Genomic DNA, 14,354 nt, shown 5'->3' with positions numbered 1-14,354 from the left:
TTCGCACATTATGGTTTAGAACAATACTTCAAATAAATTGCTTATTACCATATAGCGCTACTAATTTACGAGGTAGAATTTTGAGGAGCCAAACAATCGAGCATTTTGACAAGTAAAATTTGACAAAATGCATTGAAGAATATACTAAAAGTAAAACTTTGTAAGGGAAAATTGAGAAGTAAATTGTCATATTTGTCAAAAACTTCCCTGTTAAACTTTTGCACTATACAGCATCTTATTATTTCCAGAATTATGTGTATGTCAGTTATTAAGATACTAATTTTCTTTTCAATGAAAAGTATTTTCTTGTGCATACGTATGTAAAGCCATGAATATGTGTATAGGAATATACAGTACATGCATTTGTTCCCATTGCAGTGAAGTTATCCCCATCACAAGTGATCAGTCATTACTACACTTACCTGGAAGATCACATGGATGCTGACTCAGTCAGTCATGTGATGTACTGTAGACACCTCCTAACTGATGATGATTATCATGTGATCTCTACTGCCCCTAATGATATGAAGATGAACTGTCTCCTGTTACAATATGTTAAACTGATGAATGTTGTTAAGCTACTGAAGTTTTGTAATGTGTTGAAGGAACTTGAAACACAGAAGAAAATAGGAGACAGCTTAGAAGCTTGTAAGTACTACACAGAATATTAATAGGTATATTTGTATTTTGTACAGCAATAAAAGAGGTCATTCAGTTTTCATCCCTTGACGCTTCACTTGCTAAAGACAACAATTTTAGAAGGTATCATCTACCAAAGGTTTGTATAGTTTTGCTATGCATATACACACATACAGGTTTACATACGTATATATGTATATGTAGTAGAACAGCTAAGCGACAAAATTGTTCACTTTTTGATAAAAGCACCAAACTTGGTAAAACATCTTAACTCATACTATTTCATGTTATATACGGTACCACTAAAAATTACCAATCATATCACGCTAAAAGAACTTGACAAGTAAAATCAATAGGAAATGTATTTGGAAGCCATAAAAGTACTCAATAGTAAGTATACTAAACCTTTGCATCTGCATAGGGACTTGTCATATCCAAAAGCTAAGTCAAGGGAGGTGTCCATCCAGGTCATTAGCTTGCCATGTTAAGAAGCAAGAAGGGTATGTGAAGCCATAAATATGCAATATATTGTTTCTATTGGATCGTGCCTGTACTTTTAACACTGAGACATTGGCTCCATTAGAAGTGTATAAAAACAGTTTATTTTAACACATTTTGAAAGATTTTCTAATTGAAATTATAAATTTGAAACACATTTATGCTATTTAAGCAAAATAAAGATTTTGAATGTACTTGTATGGTTCCGTGACCAGCTAGAAATGGGCCTATAACTTAGTTTAAAAGTTGCTAAACATGCCCTAAGGCAATGATTTGGATGTGGCACCATATCTCAAATGATTTAGTATGCCAACTCCACAGAAAATTTGGTGCTTTTATCACAAAGTGAACAATTTCATCAAAATTTGTTGCTTAGCCGCTCTACTATGACCTTGGAAAATATGTTGATAATTATAGCACAGTAATCAATAGAAATGGTTATACAATGAAGCCTTGTCTTAAACGCTAGTCTGCTATCTGGAACTAGACATGTACAGTATATAATTATTATAAAGTGTGTGTTAATCTACTGCTTTTATGTGGCCCTGGAATTCAGAGTGAATCTCAAATGATGATCAAGACATAGCTGGAGTTGATGTCAAATACATTTATTTTTATTGTTTGACAATTTTGTATGCATAGAAACTTTAAGCAATATGGATTCAATATCCGAATGTAATTGAGAATAAAAATAATAATTTAAAAAACTTAAAGTATTCATATGTGATAAAACTGCTTATGCATATATCGTCTGTTGTGAGTTTAAATTCTTATGTTACTTAATTGTTACAGATTAAGTGGTCGACAAGAATTGATATCTCAAATATTCACTTTGAATTCTTTGATCTTGTGGACTTGTTGATCTTACAGTTATCAGCTACAGATGTTCTAGCTTTCAGTGTAGCTGATGAGTGTCGCAGTTTGATGGCTAGTAATGTCCATAACATTCCCTACTTCAATAAGACATTCTTGAGTAGATTAAACAATATCAATTGTTATTTCTTGCTAAAAATAATTTTGTTGCCTTTCATGTCATGGCTTGACCATTCCATACTGAGGACATTGGTGTTATCAAGTCAAAGTGAAGTAGCTACTAGATTACTAGAACAGTTTAACTCTCTGATAGACTACACTCAACCAATCACATCATATCCTATTCCATCACCATCTCAACTGATGATCCCACCTGATGATAGTGACTACACTTTAGTGGCTACTAAATGTGATTGTGATCTTGAAGAGGTGACCCTGCAGAGAATAGTTGACATGAAGACCTTGTTGGTAGAGAAGTGGGAGATCACTGAACATGCTCTTCAACTTATGGTGGTACATGTCACACAAAGGATTTTGTATTGGATGATTCCAAAATGTTTGGTAACTGTTATCAAAGATAAAATTGTTGATACTGCTCAGCATGAGTTATGGCATAATGGAATTATCATGATTTCAATTTTTCAAACCAAAAATATTGAAACAATTAGTAAAAAGTTTAATCTTTTCTGTTTATTGGTTAAGGTGAGTAAAAATTGTAAGTAGATTATGTTGTTTTTAAACCAGGCATGTCCCCACAGATGGTCGTAGAGCAGCTGTCGGTGTGTGCCTAGTTTCCTGAAATCATTTTCTGAAAAACATGTGTGTGTTTGTATGTATCATACAGTACGGTAGTGCTATATCATACACTACGATAGTAGTGTATAGTAGGGACCACAAAGGAATAGGTGTGGCCCACAAAATAATATCACCCAAAAACATCCCAGACAATGATGAGGTAGTATTGGTTAGGTAAAACTAAGCCCAAACAAGCTTTCAGATCAACCCGAAATGCTTTCAACAAGTTGCTACGGACTTTTAAAAAAAATTATTCAATGAAATTTTCTACTGACTGCCTGACTGACTGACTGACGCCTTCAGACAAGCATAACTTGATAACGGCTAAGGCTACGGGCTTGATTTTTTCACTGTTCGACGTCGCTTCGGCCCCAGAGGTGCCTTTTGGCATACCGCAGTATGTACAATGCATTCTTCATGGACTTACCAGTGTCTTCCTTTGTGTCCCATTCATCTTTGCTGACAGCGAAAAGTGTCGATTTGGTGGTAGCATGTGATGGCTTCCCTTTGTAATGGAAATCATCTGTATTTTTCATAGTGGCTGCAGGGGTGCTTTTCGAACAGTTTTGATTCGTACTGCTGTCCAGCAGGTTGAACATAGCCAACAATGAAGCGTAATGGATACACTTTTCAGACAATAATTTATGTAACTGGGGAGCACAGCACCAACCCTTTCTTTCAGTATGCGTGGATTGTAGAGGTGCTTTTTGAACAGTTCTTGATTCCGTACACGGATTGAATATAGCTGACAACGAAGCGTAATGGATACTTCACTTTTCAAACGATATAGTTATGGAGCATGGTGCCATTTCAAATACGGTATGCGTGGGTTCACCAATCATAATAATATTATTTACAAAAAAGCTAACAAACAAGTGTTTCAAAAAATTGGAGTTTTTAACTAGAGTAGGGACCATAGCACATCGATAAAAAGTACTGAAACAAGCTGGAGTAGTGCGTGATATTAAATCATAGTACAACAATAAGAAGTGTTAGATCCCTACTGTGCATTTACATTATGGTATCTTGGAGCACAGTAGGGATATAACACTTCTTATTGTTTTACTGTCATTTAATATCGTGCACTACTCCAGCTTGTTTCAGTACTTTTTATTGATGTGCTATTGTCCCTACTCTAGTTGAAAATTCCAAAATTTTTGAATTCCAAAATTTTTGAAATACTTCTGTATACTAGGGATCATGGAGGTTTGGCCAAAAACATCACCCTAAAATGTGCCTTGGCAATGTTAGTTAGGATAACCAAGCCCAAAAGTACTTTCAGTATGATCCTAAATGCTTTCGATAGATTTTTACAAAATAAAAAAATAAAAATTATTCAATGGGATTTTCTACTGGCTAACTGCCTGCCTGCTTGATGCCTTCAGGCAAGCATAACTCAATAATGGCTAAAGCTACTGGCTTGATTTTTCCACAATCTCTTCAGCCCGACAGGTGTTTTTTTGTTGCAGTAAACAGCAGTATGTACTGCAGCATGTACAGTGCACACATGATGAACTGACCTTTGTTCCCATTTCTTTTTGTTGACAGCCCAAAGTGTCGATGCACGGTAACATGATGGCTCTCCTATATGTTTGTAAACAGGAATCATCAATATTTTTTTTGTGGTGAATGGATTGATTGCAGAGGCACTTTCCAACTGTTCTTCGTTTGAATGCTGCGAAAATGGGCTGAACATAACTGGAAGCAAAGCATAATAGCCACTTCACTTTCAAGTCAATAGTTGATAGCAAGGGCATGCGTTCAGATGAAAACATTAACTCTGTTGCCATCCTTTCTTTTAATGTGTTATTTCGTCATAATAATGTTACAAACAAACAAGTGTAAATTCGATTAGGGATCATAGAAAAAAGTACGGAACAAGGGAGATCACTTACACCTGCAGGTATACTAGTGGACATTTAATCCCTGATTCAGTCATGTGTATAGGGATTAAATGTTCACTAGTATATCTGCAGGTGTAGGCAACCTCTCTTGTTTCCCTACTTTATTCCATGATCCCTAATAAAATTCTTAATTCTTTGTTTGTTTCTATACGTATATTTGTTAGTTTTTCTGAACCCATGTGAGTATGCTTAAAGCCTCTCTATTTGAGAAATGAAGGCTATACTGTGCCAGTATTAACCTTCCAGCAAATTTTAGGAAGTTAATTTGCGCCAGTTTGAAATACAGGTGAAATGAGTTCCTGAAGATGTTATGAATGCTTTTCACAATGGGCTATATTACCATAAAACAACTGAATAATGGTGTGCTTTGCCTTGTAGGTTACCAGAAATAATGAATTACCCCTGCAAACTCCTTTGAGGTGAAAGGAGATTGTGTTCTGTCATCACGTGAACAATAATGAAGGGAAGCTTCAGGGCTTTCTTTACTGAATTTGTGTGAGAAAACATGGTAAACACACTATAAAGTGGTTGAAAAGATACGTTTGTGCATAATTTGTAGCTTGTTTGAGTTATGCTTCCTTAGCAGTGCATAGCTATGTAATTATCAAATTGCAAAGTAATTATTGAATTACTAAATACACTAAATTACAGTACAACATTATATCTAATTTTAACACAGCATCAAGCCACACGGTGGTGTGTCATGTGGCCCAAGAAGCTAGCATGTCACACCAGTAACAGTGAAGTATCATCAAACTTGGCACATAGGCTGTGTTCTCAGTGACATTTATGTAATAGTTGTAACATGGGCATGAGGGCTTTGCCTGATATGTATGCCCTCTGCCCTCGGGTGTACGGCCCTCGGGCATACATATCAGGCAAAGCCCAAATGCCCCGTGTTACAACTAATGTATGTAACACTTATTAGGCTGATAACCTGTACAGGGCGATCAATCACCCTAGCCAATACGAGTGAAGCCACTGGATGTATTATATGTGCATACCTAAAATTTTTGGTTATGGGTCAGCAGCTAGTATGTTTTGGGTACGTTTGGTTATGATAAACAAACGTATCCTAGAGATATCACAGAGAATTTCCGTTACACTAGTTTGTAATGTTTTAATCAGTGCTATTGAATCGTTTATGGAGAAAGTATGCAGTTCACTAAAGGCCTAGACAGGTACGCTTGCTTGTAGAGTGGTCGCTCCGTGCAGAGTGGTAGCTTCATGATGGGGGCGTGTCCATATTCAATAACGTGTGGAAACGATCAGTGAATAAGCTATAGTGCTAGTACTCACTGTAGCCCAACATTGTTCAACTCGTAGGATGGCGAGGATAATGAAACGCTCTCTGCCTAAGTGGTTTTCATGGCGAAATCCAAGTTGTGCATCCTCATCACGTGAGTATAAATCGATCCCCACAATCGATTTCAACGTCAACGTCTATATAATCACTGCCCAGTTGTAGCCCGGTCTACATTTCGTATATAGCCCAGCTAGCTGGGCTACATACGTGCTGGACTACATACGTGTTGGGCTACATACGTGCTGGGCTACATACGTGCTGGGCTACATACGAAATGTAGCCCGGGCAGCTCCTTTGATTTGAGGTGTGAAAGTGTTACATCTTTTATATATACCACTTTCACACCTCACTTCAAAGGGAAGAGAAGGTGTATAAGTGGTATAATAGCACTGCTATCAGTGCTCAGGAATGCATTAACAAGAAATGGAGGTAGTATATTACAAGTTATATTCCTCCTAGGAGTGATATAACTTGTACCTCCTATTCTCATTAATGCATTCCAAGCATTCTCAGAAATTGTTTGATTTCATTGATGAAACTGTGTGATCTCCTCTGCTTTAATATAGCGACACTTCACAGGATTGATAGTGGGTTTTAATTTTGTTAAGTGAGCCAAAGCTTAGATCATGGACTTGGGGAAGAAGATAGTTCATTGTTTTACTGAATGAAGAAGGTCACAGGTTAGTTTATATTGATCATATTGCATTCAATAGTCACATGGCGATGTCCAGACACTGGATGTAGCGCTTAATTGATTTGGCCATTAGTGTTAATAGTATTCACCAGGGGCGTAGGAAGATATTTAACTTATGGGTGCCCAGTGGTAAAGCTGAAGACCAAAAAAAAAATGGTCGCAAGTGTGACTGCTTTATTAGAGTCATTGACTGTTCTATTAGAGTATCTCAATCTTTTCAGTAATATATAGTACAGTGTGCTGACACCAGTTAGTTACGCCACTGGAAATACTTATGGGTGCCCAAGCACCCATTGCACCCATGCTTCCTACGCCCCTGTTCACTACTTTAGTTTATTCATGGCTAGTAAAAGTAAGCACTTCAGTGCACTTGAATCGCCTTTATATTGCTGTTTTGACACCTGGCGCAATGGTACACACGCATAGTAATTGGGCATGGCGCTTAATTGGCTAGGCCATTATAGCGCTGTAAACATATTCACTGCTTTAATTTATTCATGGCTAGTATAGTAAGTACTTTATAGTGCTTCATTATGAACTGTTCAGCTCATATTTGGGCTTCCTGTGTTTAATTGCGTACCCACAATTGAAGTGATTTGCATGCTAGTGACGATACACTTACGTTTGGCCTCTCAGCAGCACCTTGTCGTTGCTCTTACGACATTATCCACAATCGAAATTCACATGGTCTCATATAAATACATTCCTGCAGTTTCCATGCACACTTACAAGCGAGTCACCCAAGTGGAATATATTAGTTGTAACATGGGCACTTGTGATTTGCCTGAAATATACGCACTTACACTCGGGCTGCGCCCTCGTGCTCGTGCATATATTTCAGGCAAATCACTCATGCCCATGTTACAACTACTACATAGTGCTATCACATAATTATTTGACCTGTAGTAACTTCTACTGCCATTTTTACTTTGAATATTTGTCTTTATATACATGTAACTCCCTAAGGAATTATTTTACTCCTTCAAAATGTGGTTTCAAATAGAAGGTCTCGTTGAAAGAAGCTACTTGGTTTTTATTTTGAAGTCAATATTTCCAAAATCATCAAACAGTAAGGTAGTACTGTTTAGTAGGTTTCCCCCTAAATTGACATGCACCACTAAAAATGCCACTTCAAAAAAACCATTGTAGAAATATCATATGTGACAAAAATTGCCTTTATGGAATAGTCTCATTCCATTCTACATGAAAGTCGCACTCCATTAAACATTGAATACGGTATGTGTAAAAAACAGAAAAACACTTACAGGCAGCCAGATAATAAATTTTATTAAAGTTACTTGAGTTTTGGTCTGCCAGTCTGTCAACCTGCCTGACCACAGTTGCAAGGCTAGAGGCAAAATGAAGCAATGTGCAGCCACCATTTTACGTCACAACAACAAGCTCACAGATGGGATGTACCTTTTATGGTTATGACAAATGTCTACCTTCTGTGCATGCTTTGCTCTTTTCATCTTCAATTAAATAGCAATCTTCTTCATATAAGGAAACCATACCAAGGCATTAATTTTCTGTGTCGACACTTTTCTAGAAGAAGTGTATTTATTTGCCATGAAACCATTTGATGTACCTAGCAGACTGTATAGTATCTCTGGTAGTATCATACAGAATGATAGTACTGTATATTAGGGAACGTGGAGGTTCGGGTTTTTATGGCCAAAATAATCACCAACTTCACAAAACCATCCTGACACCTTGGCAGTATTGGTTAGGTATAACCAAGCCCAAAAGTGCCTTCAGTACAACTCTAAATGCTTCCAATAGATTGCTACAATTAAAAAAAAAATTTTTTTATTCAATGGAATTTTCCACTGACTGACTGACTGCCTGCCTGCCTGCCTGCCTGCCTGCCTGCCTGCCTGCCTGCCTGCCTGCCTGCCTGCCTGCCTGCCTGCCTGCCTGCCTGCCTGCCTGCCTGCCTGCCTGCCTGCCTGCCTGCCTGCCTGCCTGCCTGCCTGCCTGCCTGCCTGCCTGCCTGCCCGGCTGCCTTCAGACAAGCGTAACGTGATAACGGCTAATACTACGGGCTTGATTGTTTCACTGTTTGACATCGCTTAGTCCTGAGATGTGCCTTTTGGCATACTGCAGTATGTACAATGCACGCATCATGGACTTACCTTTGCTCCTTTGTGTCCTGTTCCTTTTTGTTGATAGCCAAAGGTATAAATTTGCAGTATCATGATGGCTTCCCTATGGGAATTGTCCATATTTTCCATGGTAACTGGATTGATTGCAGAGGTGCTTCTCCTAATGTTCTTCAACTGTAGTATTGTGAAACAGGGTGAACATAGCTGAAAGCGAAGCATAATAGCCACTATCACTTTTAAGCATTCAGTAATTGGGGCATGCGAATCGTCCGTATTTGCTATGGTGACTGGATTGAGTGCAGAGGCACTTCTCCTACCTGTTCTTTGTATGTAGTGCTGTGTAACAGGCTGAACATAGCTAAAAGCGAAACGTAATGGTCACTTCACCTTTGAGTTAGTAACTGATATTTGGGGTGCATGTTTATTGAAATATTATCTCTGGTGCTATCCTTTCTTTTGGTGCAGTATGTGCAGGTTCACCAGTCATAATAATGCTACAATGAAAGTAAACAAACAAGTATAAGGAAAAATTAAGAATTTTAAGTTTGATTACGGATCATAGAAAAAACAAGTAGGGAAACAAGGGAAGTTGCCTACACCTGCAGATATACTAGTGGACATTTAATCCCTAATTCAGTCTACCTACCATGACTAATTTAGGGATTAAATGTCTACTAGTGTATCTGCAGGTGTAGGAGACCACCCTTGTTTCCCTACTTTTTTTCTATGATCCTTAAACTTTGTAAAGTTTTCCTTATGCTTGTTGGGTAGCAGCTAAGCTGGGCTTATAAAGTGATTGAAATGGGCCACACACCTTTAAATGATCAGAACACACCGCCACACTAATAATCAGTGTTGAGGCCACACCACTTAACAATCTAGCTGCATTGAAATAAGGCATTGTACTACTCCCCATACAGCAGTCACAACCACATGCATTCATAGTAATGCTCTAATAAGAAAGTTAATAATTTAGTGCAATTAATTTAGAAATGAGACTTGTAATATAGCTAAACTTGTAAAATAACTGAAATCTCTACCATAGCTACCGTCATCTCTTTTTCACTACTTTTATCACTGGAACACTATCACCCTGTTGAGAGACAAATTATCCTGTAGAGAGTTCAGCTACAAAAAGTTGTCTTACGTAGAATTCAGGTTGTTGTGATCAGCTACATACATATCAAGTCAACGTGTATAGAGATTTCAGCTTGATTAAATGTCACTGTATAGAGAGTTCAGCTACAAACAAGTCACCCTGTTTTATGCATAGTTGCAATACAACATGCATATACATACAACAAAACTGTTAACAACAACATGTCATGATAGTCAAATGGACGTTGCACATCACATAATTATTTTTATTCTTCCTGTAGTAAAGAAAAATGACAAGTAAAAGGAAAGGCTCAAAGCTGGGCCAGTTTTGAGGTGTTCATTTACAAAAAGGAGTACTAGAACAGCCAAGCTGTGAAAAAGGGTGTAGCTACCCCTTAAGGGTGATAAAAGAACTTAAGTGAAATCAAAGGGAAATGACTCAATGATGTTATGATCAGACTCATAACGAAAATGATTGACATTAACATTATTGTAGCCATTTATTGCCACTACCTTAGATTTTGCATCTTTTTCACCCTGGCTCTGTTGAGGGCTGCACCCTTTTTACATCTTGATTGTTTTGACTTAATAATATTATGTATGTGCATGGTTGATTAAGTAATTCCCTGTTTAGCTATAAAGAGATAGTATTAACTGCATGGCCCCTGGTTTAGCACCAACATCAACGTGTTTCTAAGGATACCAATTATCATCAAATATAATTTATGTACGATAGTTCTTAATACTACAGGTATCAAGATGTAGAATATCTATTCCTAATGACTACACTTAGAACTTAACACACAGTCATTCATTGTAAAGGATAAAAGCATACCGTTCCTTTGGTTCAGATGTTTACAGATTGTATTTCCATGGTACAAACAATGTCATTTATATTCCAAGTGGCACCTTTGATTCACCTGCACAAAGTGGTATTAACCCTGGCTGTTCCTACATACAAACTAGTGTAAAAGTAATTTAAAAAATTAAAACTTGGGAATAGGGATTGCTGAAAAAAGTAAAGAAACAAGGGTCAAACAAGCCAGCATGTTAAACACGTAGAGATCTCTATTTGGACTCATTGTACATGTATTATGATAGAAACTAAGGAAAAAACAGCAGTTTCTCTATAAATTAGGGGCAGATAAGTACTGAGAATGCTTCTGTATAAATGTTTATGTGAGTCCAAATTGAGATCTCTGTGTGTTTAACATGCTGGTTTGTTTAACTCTTGTTTCTTTACTTTTTTCAGTGATCTCTATTCCCATTTTTTAAATTTTTTAAATTACTTTTACACTAGTTTGTTTACTTATTATATGTATGGATAGCTAACATGATAAGTTATGTAGTTTTTATCCGCAAAAACTACTCACATTTTGCTCTAGCCCTGTGGGTAAAAAAAAAAGAAGTTGAACAAAATTGCATATTTCAGAAATTTAAAAAGTACGTTTATTCATTCCTTTTCACTTCATATTTTCCAGTGGACCTACCCTTCTTCCAAATTAACTTCTAAGGCTTCTTTTGTGGTTGGGGGAACTTCCTAAGGTGATTTTTAGGTGTGTGTTCTATTAGGATTTTGGCCAAAAACATAGACAATCTGTATTATTAACCACTACCGTGGTTCATGATAATGCTATGTACATGTAATAGTTGTAACACAGGCATGGGGCTTTGCCTACATGATATGTATGCCCGACAACCCAAAGGCCACAGGCCTGAGGGCTAAGGCAAAAGTCTGAATCCCCCGTGTTACAGGTAATATGTAACACTTCCCTTCTTATCAGACTGATAATTTTAATCAGTGCTTTATGAAATAATTATGGAGGCCCAGATAGGTAAGCTTGCTTTTTCAGGCAGAGTGGTAACTTCATGATGGAGATGCGGTCCATATTCAGAAATGTGTGAAAATGATTGATGATTAAGCTATAGCTCTAATTCTTACCTTAGCCCTATGTTTTTCAACTCATAGGATAGCAAGGATAACGAAGCGCTCTCCGTCTGAGTGATTTTTATGGTAAAATCCAAGCCGTGCATACAATCCCCACAATCTATTTTAGCCTTAATGTCTATATAATTGTTGCCCAAATGTAGTCCGGGCAGCTACTTTGATCTGAGGCATATGTACATGTATATTCTCATAATATGTTTTCCAGAATGAATGTCAGAATACATCTTCACATGGAGAGACTTTGGATATTGATCACAATGTTTTTACGCAAGTTAATCCCCTACGTTCTGTTGCTGTTGAGGTAAACATTCATAAGTGAGCTATTAGTAGGCATTATAGACAAAATTTTAACAATGCTACTATAACAATATTTTAATTTATAGTGTATATGTACATACTGTATCTTCTATTAGCAATCACAGCAATACAATAAACTGTCTCAACAATTTGACATGGTGAAACAGCAATTTCAAGAAGAAAGATCCAGCTTTGAAGCCCTAGAAAGATTTAGAAAAAATGACTTAGATAAGACCAAGAATGAGATGGAAACATTAATGACTACTCATCAAAAACTTAAGGATGATTACGAAATAGCAAAGGTTTGCATTACATACTAATGTATGTTATAGTTATAGTGTTTTGTTGTTGAGTAGTTGATTTATGTACGTACTATCTACCTTTTCAATAGCAATCCCAACAACATTATGAAGAATCACAAAAACATTTACTTGCTGTACAATCACAACAATACGACAATCTACTGCAACAATACAAAGATCTCTCTAAGGAATCTGATGAACTACAAATCAAAAAAAGTCAGCTTCAAGATGAGAAAAATGAATTTGAAGCTTTAGCAAAAGTCAGGGAAAATGACATAAATAAGATGAAAATTGAATTGAGTGAACTAACAGATAATTACCAAATACTTAAGAAAGATTATGAAGCTCAAGTAAAGGCAAGAGGCCATTACTTGTCATACCTCAGGCAAAAGGTAAAAATATGCTGAAACGTTGTGTTATGAACATTCATGGTACTGAAGTGCAGAAAGAACAGTTCAACCGGACAATTTTTGCCAGCCATAATAGTCTATTGGGACCACATTTGGTTGTGTAACAGTGTTCCCAGCTTATATGTATGCCAAAATGCTCCTACCAGACCAAAATAAGAGTTGGAAATTGAGTGGCCATTTTTACAACTGTTAAATTATTTGCTGAGCACAAGTATAGTAATGTACAGTAAAAGTGGCCACTCAAAGTCAGTTTTGTCTGGAAGTTTGCCTGAAAATGGCCAGTAGCCACCTGTTATTTTGAACTCTGATTGAAGGTATAGCCTTCTATGTCAAACATGCACAAACAGCAAGATACAGGAGCGGTGGAGCAGGCCAAAGAGTGAGGGAGCCAGGCCAGCTATAAGCTGAAGACCAAAAAAAAAAAAAAAAAGAAAGGTACTGAATCACCTGCTACAATAGCTTCCCTCCAGCAACTATATCTCCTTATTTATAACTATGCACCTATGTAGCTTGCTACACTGCTACTCTGAAGTAGTGCTGTGAACTGGTATGCAAAAACCCAGTTATTAACCGGTATTATCTAGGTCAGCCAATTACTGATTAAGAAGCCTTTAAACTGGTTTTGCCCACCCACTTGGTTAACCATACAATATCCCTGCTGACAAGTGTTAACATCATAACATAATCTCAAAGCATGTGTAAATATGTGATTGTAATAACTGTTATTGTAAGACAGGATGTTGATGGTAACTTTGGTACCACCCTAAAGCTTCCAGGGACGTTGAGTATATGTGACTGGATTGGAAAAACGATCCAAATCACACATTAGAAATTTCAAGATAAACAGTTTTAAAGAATTCAAGCCAGCATAACTCTCCAGAGATAGCAAGCACGCGTATGAAATTTACACTAAAGATGCATCAATCTGTTACCTTTCAGACCACATCCAGTACTTGTAGCTGCTTGTAGAATTTCCTGCCAAATAAGATAGAAAATCTGAGCAGTTGGATGAGCAAAGTAGTATCACGAGTGCTCACAAAGGGGTGGGGGGGTGGTGGGGTGGGCAAGGGTTAGACTTCAAAATGGAGGCAGACCGATTGAAGTCCAGAGATGAGATTACAGGGCTGTGCTGGCTCCTTAGTGGTTGATATGTAGCAAAATCCACAGAAAAAAACATCTTGCCAACATTATCAGGTTGTCCACCAGTATACCACTGATTCTTGCCAAGCCAGGTCCTTCACAAGGCCCAAAACCGCCATTCGAGCTCTACACACACCCCAAAAAAGACATCTGTTGAAACCAGCCTTGAGTAGTTTGAGTGGTACTGAGTGTCAAAACTTGTAGTATGATAGTGTAGCTATCCACTGGTGGTGTTGGTTTGATTTTTCCTGATGTGCGATTTGGATTGGTTTTGTAAAATCTGGTCACATATATCATTATGTCTGCCAATACCACTGTATTACACAGAAACCAATTGACTAGTTAATTGCCAGTTATTGGTTACCAGTTAACCAGTTTTGAATGTTATCAGGTTCACAGCTCTAC

At 37.3% G+C, this 14,354-nt stretch overlaps 1 protein-coding gene across 1 annotated transcript in view; it reads left to right on the top strand.

Moving 5' to 3' along the window:
* LOC136266165 (uncharacterized) overlaps positions 1-14,354 on the top strand; it is a 41,138-nt gene that overhangs the window by 14,300 nt on the left and 12,484 nt on the right. The window contains exons 6-11 of the mRNA XM_066061156.1: positions 379-648; positions 696-778; positions 1,930-2,652; positions 12,006-12,101; positions 12,214-12,399; positions 12,489-12,791. Coding sequence (XP_065917228.1) covers positions 379-648; positions 696-778; positions 1,930-2,652; positions 12,006-12,101; positions 12,214-12,399; positions 12,489-12,791 — 1,661 coding nt within the window. The remainder of the gene's footprint in view (positions 1-378; positions 649-695; positions 779-1,929; positions 2,653-12,005; positions 12,102-12,213; positions 12,400-12,488; positions 12,792-14,354) is intronic.

The sequence above is a fragment of the Dysidea avara genome, chromosome 9 (assembly GCF_963678975.1).
Source record: "Dysidea avara chromosome 9, odDysAvar1.4, whole genome shotgun sequence".
In the NCBI taxonomy this organism is placed as follows: Eukaryota; Metazoa; Porifera; class Demospongiae; order Dictyoceratida; family Dysideidae; genus Dysidea; species Dysidea avara.
Note: the sequence above shows the minus strand (reverse complement) of the source record. Positions and strands in the feature narration are given on the sequence as shown.